Here is a 16,216-nt window from a genome sequence, read left to right as displayed (position 1 = left end):
TATATTTAAATTCATGCTAATTATGTACAGGCCAAAAACTGTGTGACCAATCCATGGCATGATTATGCTTGAAACAAAATGTGTTCTATGGTCAAAAATTGGCAGATCATTACTGAAGTTCATGTTGATGTCAAGACTGTCAATAGTTACTGGTCTGTTCAGTGTTAGGTTTCACTGGAAAATGCAGTACTCAGATCCAGAAGACCTCTTACATAGCACCACCAGGTCTACCGAATCCTGAATATGATGGGAGTCATGACCCAAGAGGCACAAATGACTTGAAAGTGGCAGTTAATAAATTGATCCCACCCAGATTAATAGAGACCAACCAATTCATTCATCCTCTCTATGTTTGTTAGAACAGTGAAATGCTGAAAAGCTGGGCACCTATAGTCCTAGATACTCAGGAGGATCGTGATTCAAAGCCAGCCCTGGGCACTTAGTTCGAGAGACCCTATTTCAAAAATACTCAAAACGATAAGAGCTGGTGGAGTGGCTCAAGTGGTAGATTGCCTGCCTAGCAAGCATGAGGCCCTGAGTTTAAACCCCAGTACCACAAAAAAAAAAAAAAAAAGTTAAACAAAACCAAGTTTGGACTGAGAAAATGTGTGGAGACTCATACTGAAAAATGGCTCTGGAAAAGCTACTGAAGGATGGGAAGGGCGGGGGGTGGCCTGAGGATGTGGCTCAGTGGTAGAGTACTTGCCTAATATGTACAAGGACCTGAACTGATCCCTGGCACCAGGTGGAGGGGTCCAGGGGGTGGGCAGGGGGAAAAACAAATGTCTTCAGAATACAAGAAAGGTGCTGACGTGGAATGAGCTGATAGAGATAAGCCAGTCCAAGAATCTGTTTTAAAGTTCAATGCTGGGCATGGAACTAGAGCTTGTGCATGCTGGCAGGCACATGTTGAGCTACCTCAACAGCCCAAAATCCAAAGTTTTTACTTGTGGTGAATTTTTTTTAAAACTTACTAATGGAATAAACTACTAAGGAGAAAGAACAAATGCATTCCAGAAAAGAGTAAACACCTGTGCACTGTGTACACACGTTAAGATCTGTCCTCACTACCACTAGATTAGCCCTGAGCCATGTGTCACACAGAAACCAGATGCTTAGAAAATATTCATTGAATGAAACACTTCAGCAACAGAGGGCAAAATCTCTCCAGCATCCAAAGAAAGTAGTGTTGAATACAACAAACCTGTAAAAAAAGACAACTGGAAGCCACCAACTATAACTTTGGTAAGATGGCTCTCAGTCTTAAATAGTATTAATCAGAGAAAAGTATTTTATTTTTCTAGTTTGCTAACTTCTAACTTATAATGAACAAGTACTGGTTTTGAAATAAAGGAAACTACTGGATGAGATGATTTAAGATGAATGTCACTTAACTGCTCAATGACAATGTAAAGCAATGTAATCTAGAAAAACTTAAAAATGCCAACTCATAAGAGATGTGAAAAGAGAGACCCACTCTGAAAGATAAAATTCCCATTACCATGTTTATTGGAAGGCAAGTAACTGTAAAGATTTTCAGATATAAAGTAATAACCATCAATGTAAACAGACTGACAATTCAAAATACAAGAACTTTCCTGCTCCTTTTTCCATTTATGTAAACTAATCTCAAAGAACCTCAAGACAGTACCTGAGCATGACATGACTGTGAAAATAGCTATTTTCATGAAATATAATGTATACATATTACATACATGTTATCTACACACTCACACCACTGTAGTAAGTATAGCTGTGTTTTGTTTTTTTAGTTTAAAACAACTCCATTTTATCGTATCACTTACAAGCATTCACATTGTATATAAAGTCACATATTACACAAAGTCAAGAGTATAGGCTTCAAGTCAAGCAGACCTGGCTGCAAATTCTTTTGTTAGTGATGATCTTGGATGATGAGCATATGTGATAAACCTTTGGCATCACCATTAGAAGATCACAGACTGACACTGATGATGAGTATGGGTAATACTGCCACCACGTTTAACTTATCAGTGTGTCTTATCAACTGTAATGTCTTTTCTTCTTTTTTTGTCTTTTTCAGACAGTGGCTATGTATCCTCCTGCCTCAGCCTACCAAGTGCTAGGACTGTGTGTACCACAACACCAGGCTCAACTACAACATGTTTAATTCTTGATTCCTGTGGTCTAAAAATAGCAGACCAAGACTGAAGTTAACACTGATGTCAAGAATTACTCTTATAAATTCTCATTAAATAACCTATATTTTTGAAAACATTTCTTTGTAATAAATGGGTTAGAAGTTACAGAAAAGAAATATTAATTCTGATACAAAATGTTATTTGAAGAAAAGGCCAGGTGCCACTACATTCGTTTTTTAATTTGTTTATTTGGGAGAATTTTAAGTGCCAAATATACTCAATTCAAATGCCAAGGGTTTTAGTGAAATTCTTTTACAGCTGTATAAGAAATACAAGTCATAATACATAAAACATTCATCACACTGGGTATAGATACTCAAATAATAGCACAGACAGCAGAAAATAGTGAACTTTACAACAACTTCTAAAGTGAAGATGTACACACACACAGTTTCTACCTGAAAGATCATGCCTGGTAATAAAGCTCTCAGGATTTGACGGAAAAGCTCTTTCTCCAGTAGTAATACGGCGTGCCACACAGATCATACAGGACTGCAAATCTACAACAGAAATTTCGTAAGATAAGGATTACATTTCCTTTTGATATATCTGTTCAACAGGTAAGCAAGGACACAGATGTCAGTAAGAAGAGTCACAATGATGAAGTCAGACAAGTTTGGTAGCTGCATGTTTCATCAGCAACACAAACATGGTTGCTCTTACCTTCCCCTTCCTCCATCATGGCGCGTGGCTGAGACAGAGCAAAGCACTGCATTGTTTCGTATCTCTGGCGAATTTCAGGACTGGTGTTCATGTCTTCCAAAATATCACGTGTTGTTTTCATCAACATACGACAATTAAATGTGTGACTTTTCTGTCTCTGGGTCTCATTTGTCCAGGAAACTCCATTAACTTTTGAAAGCAAATTGAAATAACTTTTTACAAATATGGTAACTAACTCTAAGCTTATCATCATCAAGAAGTCACACTACAAGCCAGGTGTCGTGGCACATGACTATAGTTCCAGCTGTTGAAAAGGCTGACTAAGGCAGGAGGATCATGTAAGCCCTAGAGTTAAAGACTGGCCTGGGAACAGAGTAAGACTCTGTCTCAATGACAACAACAAAAAGAATTCAAGGTATACTTTCTCATTATTTATGTTTCCCACTGTAATACATACACGAACATTTCAGAATGACAGTATATAAAATATATGAATGATTTTAGTTCAACAGAAATCTCACTGTGTATTTTGGCCCCGTGAACTGTATGCCAAATTTTTAAATTTGCTGAGACCATATTGAAAATTTGCCACCAACCCTTACTTTTCTATACAAGGTAGTTTCCTAAAACAAAATACATTTAATTTTCTAATAAATAATCAACAGAAAATTTTTAAACATACTTATAAAATATATATTAAGAGCCTACCAGTAGCTGCATGAACTGACACACACCTGTAAGCTCAGCACTCAAGAGGTAGAGAAAGGCAGGAGGATCATTAGTTCAAGACCAGCCTGGGCTAGAAAATGAGACACTGTCTCAAAAAAGAGAGCATACCTGTAGATTTCGGTAAGTTTTTAAGAAAATCCTTTCTGTCCTCTTCATGCAAGATAGTGTAGACACTTGTATTGACGAGCTCTTCCTGCTTATATTGTAGATACTGTGCAACATTTTCTGATACAAATACGATGTTTCCATCTCTATTCACCACGAACAAGAAACCATCCAATGCCTAAAATGGGACAGGTTAACATAGGCTGTTATAGACCAAACTCTATTACCCTTGTGAGGAGAAAAATGTGTATGTTGAAGTCCTTACCCTCAAAGTGGAGATAAGGCCTTTAAGGAGGTAATTTAGGATAAAATATCATAAAGGTAGGACCCTAATCCAATAACCATAGTGTCCTTATAAAAAGAGGTGAAAAAGACACCAGGGATTGCATTCATGGAGAACATGGCTCCATGGCTACATGAAAACACAGTGACAAACCAAGGACAGGCAACTCAGGAGAAACCAATACTGCTGACATCTTGATCTTGGCCTTTCAGCTTCCAAAACCATAAGAAATGAATACGGTTGTATAAGCCACCCAGACTGTATCTTATTCTCAGCCTTAGCAGACTTAGACAATAGCCTAGTAATAAATGCAACATGAAATACACTGTTGATTAAACAATACTACAAATAAGTATAAGTCACCATTTCTACTAACATTAGCATCACTATTACAGGGTATATGACAAGAATAAATAACTTTAAAAAAGACAAATATAGTCAGCATAAAAGTTGAATGTCTAACCTAATTTTTTAAGAACTGTATTTTCAGAGGGGCTTTTAAAAATAAGAAAAGCCAAAGAAAAAGGTTGGAAGATGTAGCTCAAGGGGTAGACCACTTCCCAGCATGCATGAGGCCCTGTATTTAATTCCCAGTATCAAAAAAAAAGGAAAGACAGATGCTGAGCACCAGTGGCACACCTATAATCCTAGTTACTTAGGAGACTGAAATGGGGAGAATCACAATTGAGGCCAGCCCAGGCAAACGGTTCATGAGATCCCATCTCCAAAATAACCAGAGCAAAATGGACTCGTGGTGTAGCTCAAGCAGTAGAGTGCTTGCCCAGCAAGTGTGAAATTCTGAGTTCAAACCCCAGGAGAGAGAGGAGAGAGAGGAGGGGAGAGGGGAGAGGGGAGAGAAATAGAGAGACAGAGAGACAAAAAGAGAGACAGAGACAAGAGAGAGACAGAGAGACGAGAGAGAGAGAGAAGTGGGGGAAGAGGAGGGAAAAGGGAGAGAGGAGAATATAACATAGGCTAATTTTAAAAAGAAAATAGAGGAGGGAGAGAAGGAGGGAGGGAGGATGGACTCAAACCAGGTGTGGGGGTGCAGAGCTGTAATCCCAGCACTCAGGGGATTGAGGGAAGAGGATCAAGAAATCAAGCCACCTGGGCATGGTAGTTCAAGCCTACAATTCTAACTACTAGTGGAGACAGAAATCAGGGGGCACAATTCAAGGCCAGCATGGGCAAAACATTTGCAAGACTCCATGTCAACCAATAAAAAGCTGGGTTATGTGCCTGTTGTCCCAGCTAAACATGCATAGGAGGATGGCAATCCAAACCAACACAAATCCAAAGCAGAAACACCAGACCCTATTCAAAAAATAACTAAAGCAAAAAAAGGGCTTGAGATGTGGCTCAAGTGGAGTGCCCACCTAGCAAGAGTAAGACTCCGAGTTCAAATTTCAGGACCACAAAAAAATAAAAATAAAAAAACAAAGAGCAAACTCTCATTTGTCACAATGGGCTACATAGCAAGCCAACTTGAGCTACATGGAAAACAAAAAGACCAGATGCAGTGGCTCATACCTATAATCCCAACTACTCAGGAGGGTAGAGATCAGGATGATCATGGTTCAAAGCCAGTCCCAGGAAAAATACTAGTAAGACACCATGTCAACCAATAGGTGGGTGTGTGACATGCTGTACCAGAGGCAAAAGCAAAAGGATTACCATCCAGGTGGGTCTGGGCAAAAACTCTCAAGACCTATCTCGAAACTAACTAAAGCAAAATGGCGGGGGACATGGTTCAAGAAGTAAAGCAGCTGCCTAGCAATTTCAAGGCCTTGAGTTCAAATCCTAATACCACCAAAAAATAGCAACAATCACAACAAAACCTTCCCTTTTTCCATGTAATATGAAGCTATTTATTGTGACAGGTCTCACTGGCCTCCTGAGGGCTTAGATTACAGGCACGTACCACCATACATGCTGGCTTGTATTATTCCTTAATGAGAATGTACAAAAATAATTAAAGTTAATTGAAAGTCAAATGGAATAAACTAGATGAAAAACAAGGTGAAACAAGCTTTATAAAGAGCTTCAGCTCCTGCCTAACAGGCACAACGCCCTGAATTCAAACTTCAGTACCACCCAAAAAAAAAAAAAAAAAAGATTATGGGTAGTGTGCCATAGATCAATCATGTAAAAAATGCACCAAAAATGTCTGGGCTAAAATATACCTAACTATTACCTCTAGGACATACAGGTTATATTTGTGGAATTACGAATTATCCTTCCTTTCATGCTTTATTTTTATACTTTTGCATGTGTGCCTTCTCAGTTTGCAACTTCTTTTTATTAGTTATAAGGACATTTTACAATTGTATTCACAATATTGAGTTGTCTCATAAAAGGAAGTACTTTGTTATTACTTCCTAACCAAAAAAAGGTTTTATCACTTTATAATACAACCAAGGACAACACACTTTTAACAGTTATAATCTTTAACATACCTGAAGTAAAAGTGGTCCTAAAGAGTCTTTGTCAATAACTCCCTGTCCTGTAGATGACACATCAGCTTTCTGAACATCATCATCATTGGAAATTGCTTTTCCTGAAGACACAGAAGGTGATACTCTCAATGCCATGTATATCAATTACAGATTAACTCTTCCTTTAAGTAGTCCTCAAAATGTATGCAAAGATACCCATACTTCACTCACTCACTCTCTCTCTCTCTCACACACACACACACACACACACACACACAGACACACACAGACACACACACACACAGAGAGAGAGAGAGAGAACCAGGTACATGTATACAAAACATTTCCTGGTAAGATAATGATACCACAATTTTAAAGTGTTAATCTTCATAGTCACCCAGGAGGGTAGAACATACCCTAAAATCTTCTCACTACTAAATGTATGAGCTCCTGGCTACCTCTAAGCTAACATTTGACAGGGTAAACAGCACTGGCCTTCTTCCAATTCTGTTTAACTATTTCCTAAAAAGCAAAGCTGGTCAACTCATCGGTTCATTCCCATACATTCTAGTCTCAGTTATTTGCAGTCCCTACCTAAATAAGGTCACAAAAAGTAAACACAGAGGACTGAAGTATAGTTCAGTGGTAGAGAAATGCTTGCAAGATGAGGCCCTACATGTGATTCCCCAGCACCAAAAAAAAAGCGTCGGTGGCAGGGGGTGTAAACACAGTAATAACAAGTTTCTTGCAAAAAAAGACTAGCGTTTTTCTTATTTTGTATTACCTTGCTCTTTTATTTGCCGTATCTGCCTCACTGTTTCCTTTAAAATTGCACATTTATCAGGTTTGACATTGAAATTATCAATGTCACTAAGATTTGCAGATATTAGTTCAGCCAATTCTTCAATATATTTACTCTCCTGCTCCCGTCTCCACTTCTCACCACTGCAGGTAAGACTAAAAAGAGAGAAGAAAAGTCATGATATGCCTACTACAAAAAAGGTGTTAGCGAACCTGTGCCTATACAAGACCACTACTTTTATGTGTGAACAAACTAAACTCAGCCAATGGGAACTACCAAAACATCACAACAGAGAAGCAGTACAACACAGAAGTTCAATTCTACTTTTTATTAACCAGGAGAAAAGGTAACCTCAGTTACTTCATTGGGGAAATAGTTGCTCACTTCTACAAGGTAAAGATCATTCTTAACAAAGTCAGGCGCTGATGGCTCACGCCTATAATTCTAGCTACTTGGGAAGCTGAGATCAGGAGGATCAAGATTCAAGACCAGCCCGGACAAATAGTTCATGAGGACCCATCTCCAAGATAACCAGAGCAAAATGGACTGGAGGTATGGTTCAAGCAGTAGAGTGCCTGGTTTGCAAACATGAAGCACCAAGTTCAAACCCAAGTCCCACCAAAAAAAAATAATAATTCTAACAAGTAACAAAAACAGGTGATTATTTTTTTTTTCATTTTTCTTTTATTATTCATATGTGCATACAAGGCTTGGTTCATTTCTCCCCCCTGCCCCCACCCCCTCCCTTACCACCCACTCCGCCCCCTCCCGCTCCCCCCGCCTCAATACCCAGCAGAAACTATTTTGCCCTTATCTCTAATTTTGTTGAAGAGAGAGTATAAGCAATAATAGGAAGGAACAAGGGGTTTTGCTGGTTGAGATAAGGATAGCTATACAGGGCATTGACTCACATTGATTTCCTGTGCGTGGGTGTTACCTTCTAGGTTAATTCTTTTTGATCTAACCATTTCTCTAGTACCTGTTCCCCTTTTCCTGTTGGCCTCAGTTACTTTAAGGTATCTGCTTTAGTTTCTCTGCGTTAAGGGCAACAAATGCTAGCTAGTTTTTTAGGTGTCTTACCTATCCTCACCCCTCCCTTGTGTGCTCTCGCTTTTATCATGTGCTCATAGTCCAATCCCCTTGTTGTGTTTGCCCTTGATCTAATGTCCACATATGAGGGAGAACATACGATTTTTGGTTTTTTGAGCCAGGCTAACCTCACTCAGAATGATGTTCTCCAATTCCATCCATTTACCAGCGAATGATAACATTTCGTTCTTCTTCATGGCTGCATAAAATTCCATTGTGTATAGATACCACATTTTCTTGATCCATTCGTCAGTGCTGGGGCATCTTGGCTGTTTCCATAACTTGGCTATTGTGAATAGTACCGCAATAAACATGGATGTGCAGGTGCCTCTGGAGTAACAGTCTTTTGGGTATATCCCCAAGAGTGGTATTGCTGGATCAAATGGTAGATCAACTTCTAGCTTTTTAAGTAGCCTCCAAATTTTTTTCCAGAGTGGTTGTACTAGTCTACATTCCCACCAACAGTGTAAGAGGGTTCCTTTTTCCCCCGGCATCCTCGCCAACACCTGTTGTTGGTGGTGTTGCTGATGATGGCTATTCTAACAGGGGTGAGGTGGAATCTTAGTGTGGTTTTAATTTGCATTTCCTTTATTGCTAGAGATGGTGAGCATTTTTTCATGTGTTTTCTGGCCATTTGAATTTCTTCTTTTGAGAAAGTTCTGTTTAGTTCACTTGCCCATTTCTTTATTGGTTCATTAGTTTTGGGAGAATTTAGTTTTTTAAGTTCCCTGTATATTCTGGTTATCAGTCCTTTGTCTGATGTATAATTGGCAAATATTTTCTCCCACTCTGTGGGTGTTCTCTTCAGTTTAGAGACCATTTCTTTTGATGAACAGAAGCTTTTTAGTTTTATGAGGTCCCATTTATCTATGCTATCTCTTAGTTGCTGTGCTGCTGGGGTTTCATTGAGAAAGTTCTTACCTATACCTACTAACTCCAGAGTATTTCCTACTCTTTCTTGTATCAACTTAAGAGTTTGGGGTCTGATATTAAGACCCTTGATCCATTTTGAGTTAATCTTGGTACAGGGTGATATACATGGATCTAGTTTCAGTTTTTTGCAGACTGCTAACCAGTTTTCCCAGCAGTTTTTGTTGAAGAGGCTGCTTTTTCTCCATCGTGTATTTTTAGCTCCTTTGTCAAAGATAAGTTGCTCATAGTTGTGTGGCTTCATATCTGGATCCTCTATTCTGTTCCACTGGTCTTCATGTCTGTTTTTGTGCCAGTACCATGCTGTTTTTATTGTTATTGCTTTGTAATATAGTTTGAAGTCAGGTATTGTGATACCTCCTGCATTGTTCTTTTGACTGAGTATTGCCTTGGCTATTCGTGGCCTCTTGTGTTTCCATATAAATTTAACGGTAGATTTTTCAATCTCTTTAATGAATGTCATTGGAATTTTGATGGGAATTGCATTAAACATGTAGATTACTTTGGGGAGTATCGACATTTTTACTATGTTGATTCTACCAATCCATGACCATGGGAGATCTCTCCACTTTCTATAGTCTTCCTCAATCTCTTTCTTCAGAAGTGTATAGTTTTCCTTGTAGAGGTCTTTCACATCTTTTGTTAGGTTTACACCTAGGTATTTAATTTTGTTTGAGGCTATTGTAAATGGAATTGTTTTCATACATTCTTTTTCCGTTTGCTCATTGTTAGTGTATAGAAATGCTAATGATTTTTCTATGTTGATTTTATATCCTGCCACCTTGCTATAGCTATTGATGATGTCTAAAAGCTTCTGAGTAGAGTTTTTTGGGTCTTTAAGGTATAGGATCATGTCGTCTGCAAATAGGGATATTTTGACAGTTTCTTTACCTATTTCTATTCCTTTTATTCCTTCTTCTTGCCTAATTGCTCTGCCTCGGAATTCCAGTACTATGTTGAATAGGAGTGGAGATAGTGGGCACCCTTGTCTGGTTCCTGATTTTAGAGGGAATGGTTTCAGTTTTTCTCCATTAAGTATAATGCTGGCTGTAGGTTTGTCATATATAGCTTTTATAATGTTGAGGAACTTTCCTTCTATTCCTAGTTTTCTTAGAGCTTTTATCATGAAATGATGTTGGGTCTTATCAAAGGCTTTTTCTGCATCTATTGAGATGATCAAGTGGTTTTTATCTTTGATTCTGTTAATGTGGTTTATTACGTTTATTGATTTTCGTATGTTGAACCACCCCTGCATCCCTGGGATGAAGCCTACCTGGTCGTGGTGAATAATCTTTTTGATGTGTTGTTGAATTCGATTTGCCATTATTTTGTTGAGGATTTTTGCATCAATGTTCATTAAGGAGATTGGCCTATAGTTCTCCTTTTTGGAGGTGTCTTTGCCTGGTTTTGGGATAAGTGTAATACTGGCTTCATAAAATGTGTTTGGCAGTTTTCCTTCCCTTTCTATTTCGTGGAACAGTTTAAGGAGGGTTGGTATCAGTTCTTCTTTAAAGGTCTGATAGAATTCAGCAGAGAATCCATCAGGTCCTGGACTTTTCTTTTTGGGGAGACTCTTGATTGCTGCTTCAATTTCATTTTGTGTTATAGGTCTATTCAGGTGATTAATTTCCTCTTGGTTCAGTTTTGGATGATCATATGTATCTAGAAATCTGTCCATTTCTTTTAGATTTTCAAATTTATTTGAATATAGGTTCTCAAAGTAGTCTCTGATGATTTCCTGAAAACAGGTGATTATTAAGGCAGTTTTATGAATTATAGATTGTTTTCATGTTTCAGCTACCACATTAAAATTCAGTGTTAGTGATCTTGGCAAGTACTTTAAAAAACAAGAGCAGTGCTGCATAGGTTATAGCATTTTATTTCTGATTTCCAAACTGCTATCATTCAGGGAAATGATAAAACCACAAATTCCAAAATATGAACTTCTATTTTTAAAGGCTACCAAAGATTCTTACTTGTGGTAACACTGGTCACCTATTCCTAATCCCTACAATATTCTATCTAGTACCTGAATCAGTGGTAGCAAAGTTTCTTTTACATCAGAAGCATGTCCATCTCATCCGTAAGACTGTATTACTACAAAGCAAAACCACATTTAAGTAAAAATAATTTTTTCATCTGCGAGAGAATGTAAAGCACATGAAATTGAAATGTTAGCCTTAAACTACACAAAACAAAATAGAGGGGGAGCCAGAAAGGCTGTGGTGAAGCAACTGTAAGCAAATCACTTACCCCTGTCCTGGAGTATCACATGGCAATTTGCGCTTTCGTGAATCAGTGGACAGTGGGTCCAAGGAGTTTTCTCCTAATCCACTCATCCTGAATATACATCAGCAACTAAGAAAGAACAGTAAGATAAAAAGCAGTATGAAGTATCCATTATCTCTAAGAAAGCATAAGATAAAATGACTGCATCCTATAAAATTCAGAAGTACTTCTCAATGTTCTTTATCATAAATTAGTATCCTGAAACAACCTCAGAATTCATGTTCCACTTTTAATTATACAGAATGCTCAACCTCAAGACAGAAATGCTTCTCAAGACCTGTTAAAAATGTGCATATTGCTGCACTGGTGGCTCACACCTATAATCCTAGCTACTTGGGAGACTGAGATCAGGAAGATCACTGTTTGATGTCAGCCCAAGGATATAGTTCCATCTCCAAAATAACCAGAGCAAAATGGACTAGAGGTATGGCTCAAGCATTAGAGTGTACCTGCTTTGCAAGCACAAAGTTCTGAATTTAAACCTCAGACCCAAAAAAAAAAAGAAAGAAAGAAAGAAAAGGTGCATTGTGAGTATCTCACAAAGAATAAGGCATCTTCTCCATATTTAATAACAAGGAAAACTGTCAAGTCTACAATACTGATAAAACTCTCAATTCTACATATACCTAAGTAAAGCATATATCCTGTGTAAGAAGTCTTCAAATGGCAAACCTAAGTTATTCAGGCTGTTTTCTAGGAAGCATTTTTTTCTCATTAGGCCATTTCATTAACACATCTAAAGTGTTTTTCTTCTAAAAGTCCTCTAACATTCTGCTCAGAAAGTAGATATAAAACAATGAAGCTCTTGGGGTTGTGGGTGCATTTTGACATTGAGCCACACAGCAACAACTACTTTAATACTGACTGATAAGCAATATGCTTTGGTTAAAGTTTCAATGATGAAGAAGATAAATGTAGGGTATTTCTTGAGAAAGAACAGCATGTTTTAATTCTCAGTCGCTTATAATTTAAGGTATTGACTAAGCTTTCATTTGCTAAGAATTTCTTATGTGCTAAACTCTTGTTTAGAACAAGGCAATCACTGTTCTAAAGAATTCCAGGCCAACCAACAAGACTCAAACATTCTAAACTATTTTTTTAAAGTTAAAATACATCTGGAATTCCAGCTAGGGTCTGTGAGACCTATCCTGAAGGACACGTATTTCCACTAGGTGGCACAATATTGCCAGGAAAAAAAATTTAGATAAAATTCACAAAAGATGCTACTCAAATTTAAAATATGTATCTTTTTTAAAACTCAAAATCATGTGGTGAATCAGAAATTTCAGATTACAACATTGCCTTTATAGGTGTATAGGTATAAGCTATAAATACAAATGAAATCCATTTGATAATCTTAGTAGTAAAATGTAAAAGCTGACAAGCTGAGTGAGATGTTTTTCCCTCCGCAGCTAAATAATATTGACTAACTGTGGCTCAATATTATGACTCAGAACACAATCTCAGGAGTATTCAATTTTTAAAAATATCACTGTCATACCTAGCATGACTGATCACCAACACCACCAAAAAAAAGTTTGTCAAAAGAAGATAAAGTCTGCTCAGGCAAGATGACGTATGCCTATTATCCTCGCATTCTGGAGGCAGAGGGAGAAGGATGGGAAGTATGGACCAGACGGGTTATGCAGAGCAGAAGAGGAGGGAAGAAGAAAAGTCTATAGCATCCTTATTAAAGCCAGCTGAAGAGAAATGTTAAGTAAATGCAGTATTTGCTCATACAGGGCAGAAGAAAATGCTGTAAAGCACATTACTAGGCTGGCCCAGTGGCTCAAGTGATAGAGCACCTGCCTCTCAAGTATGAGGTACTGAATTCCCACGAGAGAGAGAGAGAGAGAGAGAATATGAGAGAGAGAGAGAGAGAGAGAGAGAGAGAGAGAGAGAGAAAAGACAGAGGACCGGAGGTATGGCTCAAGAGGTAGTATGCCTGCTTTGTAAGCATGAAGCCCTGAGTTCAAATCCAAGTCCCACTGAAGTATATTACCGAATCAATTGATGAAACTGTAATACAGACAAAAGATAGATGTATTTATATGTTAAGTTTACTGCAGTTGATGTATGAACTATGGTTATTTAAGAGACAACAGAGAGCAGTATTTAGGGCTAACGGACCATTACTTAGGCAAAAGACTCTTATGTAGTAGATGAACTATTATGAGTCAGTAAACCAGAAAAAGGGAGTGGAAGTGGAAAGGAAGGGATGAAGAAGGACTGGAACAAAATACTGGCATTAGATAAGTCTTAGGGTGGGGAAGAAACCTTTTTAAATTTTTCATATTGATCTTTGTCTTACAACTTTGTATTTATTTCCAAATTAAGTTCAAGTTTTGATTTTTCAATCTTCATACTATAAAACAAAAATAAGGCCAGGTGTTGTTGGTATGCACTCGGAAGGCTTAGACAGGAGGACTAAAAGTTTGAGGCCAGTCTGGGCTATGTAGCAAGATCCTGTTTCAAAAAAAAAGAAAATGTTCAAGTACAAAAGTAGATGAAGCTAGCCACATGACTAACTGGCTCATTCAGAAGTTTTTTTATTGTTGGTTGTTTTGTTTTGAGGGGCTTTGGTGGGGAAGAGAGTGAGGGGCAGTACTAGTGTTCAAACTCAGGGCCTAGTGGCTGCTAGGCAAGCACTCTAACACATCAGCCCCCAGCCTTTTTTGCTGTTTAGTCATTTTTCCTTTTTTTTTTTTTCGATTTGGTTTTGTTTGTGGTTGAGAGTACGGTCGGAACTCAGGGCCTTGCACTTGCAAAACAGGCTCTGCACTGTTCGAGCCACACTCTCCAGTCCATTTTGCTCTGGTTATTTTGGAGATGGGGAGGTCTTTATTTTCCCAGGCTGCTCATGAATCACTAGCCTCCTGATCTCAGCCTTCCAAGTAGCTAAGATTATAGGGGTGAGCCACCAGGGCCTGTACAACTTTTTAGTAATTTTTCAAACAGGCTCTGGCATTTTTGCCCTGGCTGGCCTGGACCACAATCCTCTTACTTATGCCTACCATGTAGCTGAGATGACAGTGCACACCACCACCTCCAGCTTCATTAGTTGAGATAGGGGTCTTGGTAACTTTTTGCCAGGAATGGCCTTAAATCATCATCCTCCCAATCTCTACCTCCTGAGCATGTGGGATTAGAGACATGAGCTATCACTAGCAGCCTCAAAGGTTATTGTTACACTGAGTAGCAAATGATTCACTGAGTAGTAACATCTCTATTTTAAAGATATTCTTTATTTCACACAGAGTGTTACCACAATGAATTTTGGCGGTATAAATTTTATCAATAGGAGAACCTAAACCAGGAAGAAATCACTAAACCAAATTATCTGTCTAAACCTGAAATGCATATATATCATTTGTGTCAGGTCAATGTTTATGTGCATACATAGAAACCTAAATATCTCTACCTATGTCCATAGACACGTGCAGCTCTTCCTCTTGACTGTGACAAATCAACAAGCTATACACTGGGGCTGGCAGAGTGTCTGCTTAGCAAGCATGAGGCTCCAAGTTCAAATTCAGTACCACCAAAAATAAAAAAGAAAGTCAAGCTATGTACTTAAGTACAAGCTACTTAAGTCTGTGCAATCTCTGTGCTATGAATTTACTCTTCCAGAGTTTGATGATCCCCAGTAACACATGATGTAATTATCTAGACATTACCAATGCAAAATCCTAACTTAAAATTATGGTAATATTTTTTACCCAAACATGAAAGGTATAGTTATTTAAGATCTAAAATATTTCTATTTCATTTCTTTAGGCAAGTTTGACGGCTTTCCTTTAGAAAGTTCCTACCAAGGCCTGGACAATCTTGGTACATTTATTGTCTAACTGTACAGAACCACTATGCCCAAGAAGGAATAACAAACTGTGTACAGCAAAATTCAAAGTACAGTAAACACATCTCCTAAATTTTATTAAACTAAAGAAAATATTCAACAACAACAAAAAAAAAATCACATTTCTGCCGGTGCCTAATGCCTGTAATCCTAGCTACTCAGGAGGCAGAACTCAAGAGGATCACAGTTGGAAGCCAGACTGGGCAAATAGATCACAAGACCCTATCTCAAAAAAATCATTCACAAAAAAGGGCTGGTAGAGGGGCTCAGGGTGTAGGCCCTGAGTTCAAGCCTCAGTACTGAGAAAAAAAAATTTTTTCTCAAAATAACTTCAATATGTATATAATAACTAATATAATTCCTAAGGATAAATGACTGATAAGAGTGTCTATTTGGCATTAATGAAAAATATAAATAGAATTTGTTTTATTTGCCAGGATTTTCTCTTTCTCACTGTGAGAATATATTATCTAGTTCACAGATTTTTTTTTTTTAGGGTATAAAAGGTAACTGCCTAGCATATACACACTAAAACTAGACTATTTACAGTTAGTAGTCAAGAATGGCAAGGAAGAAGGGGGAAAAGTATGTCCCAGGCCCATGAAGCTCTACAGATCGGTAACTATACAGCTTTTTTACATCTTAAATTATAACCCAGCATTCAGAACTGGAAAAAATCCATCTTCAAAGGAAAAAATAGTATAGCACAAGAATCTCACAGTGTGTTTGATTATAAGTAGTTTATTAATACTGAACCCATTCTAAATTCTGACCAACTCTATGTAATTAAAGATTATCACCTACATAATAGAAAAGAAAATAGAACCACAATATATACTCCGCCCCCCCCCAGTA

At 37.9% G+C, this 16,216-nt stretch overlaps 1 protein-coding gene across 1 annotated transcript in view; it reads right to left on the bottom strand.

Annotated features, from left to right (window-relative positions):
- Positions 1 to 16,216, bottom strand: part of Ncoa3 (nuclear receptor coactivator 3) — a 119,516-nt gene that overhangs the window by 29,235 nt on the left and 74,065 nt on the right. The window contains 8 exon segments of the mRNA XM_020180454.2: positions 2,579 to 2,680; positions 2,844 to 2,975; positions 2,978 to 3,032; positions 3,681 to 3,707; positions 3,709 to 3,855; positions 6,417 to 6,517; positions 7,180 to 7,352; positions 11,470 to 11,574. Coding sequence (XP_020036043.2) covers positions 2,579 to 2,680; positions 2,844 to 2,975; positions 2,978 to 3,032; positions 3,681 to 3,707; positions 3,709 to 3,855; positions 6,417 to 6,517; positions 7,180 to 7,352; positions 11,470 to 11,555 — 823 coding nt within the window. The 5' untranslated portion in view covers positions 11,556 to 11,574.

The sequence above is a fragment of the Castor canadensis genome, chromosome 5, assembly GCF_047511655.1.
Source record: "Castor canadensis chromosome 5, mCasCan1.hap1v2, whole genome shotgun sequence".
Taxonomy (NCBI): Eukaryota; Metazoa; Chordata; class Mammalia; order Rodentia; family Castoridae; genus Castor; species Castor canadensis.
The sequence above is the reverse complement of the archived record's forward strand: the minus strand, read 5'-3'. Positions and strand labels throughout refer to the sequence as shown.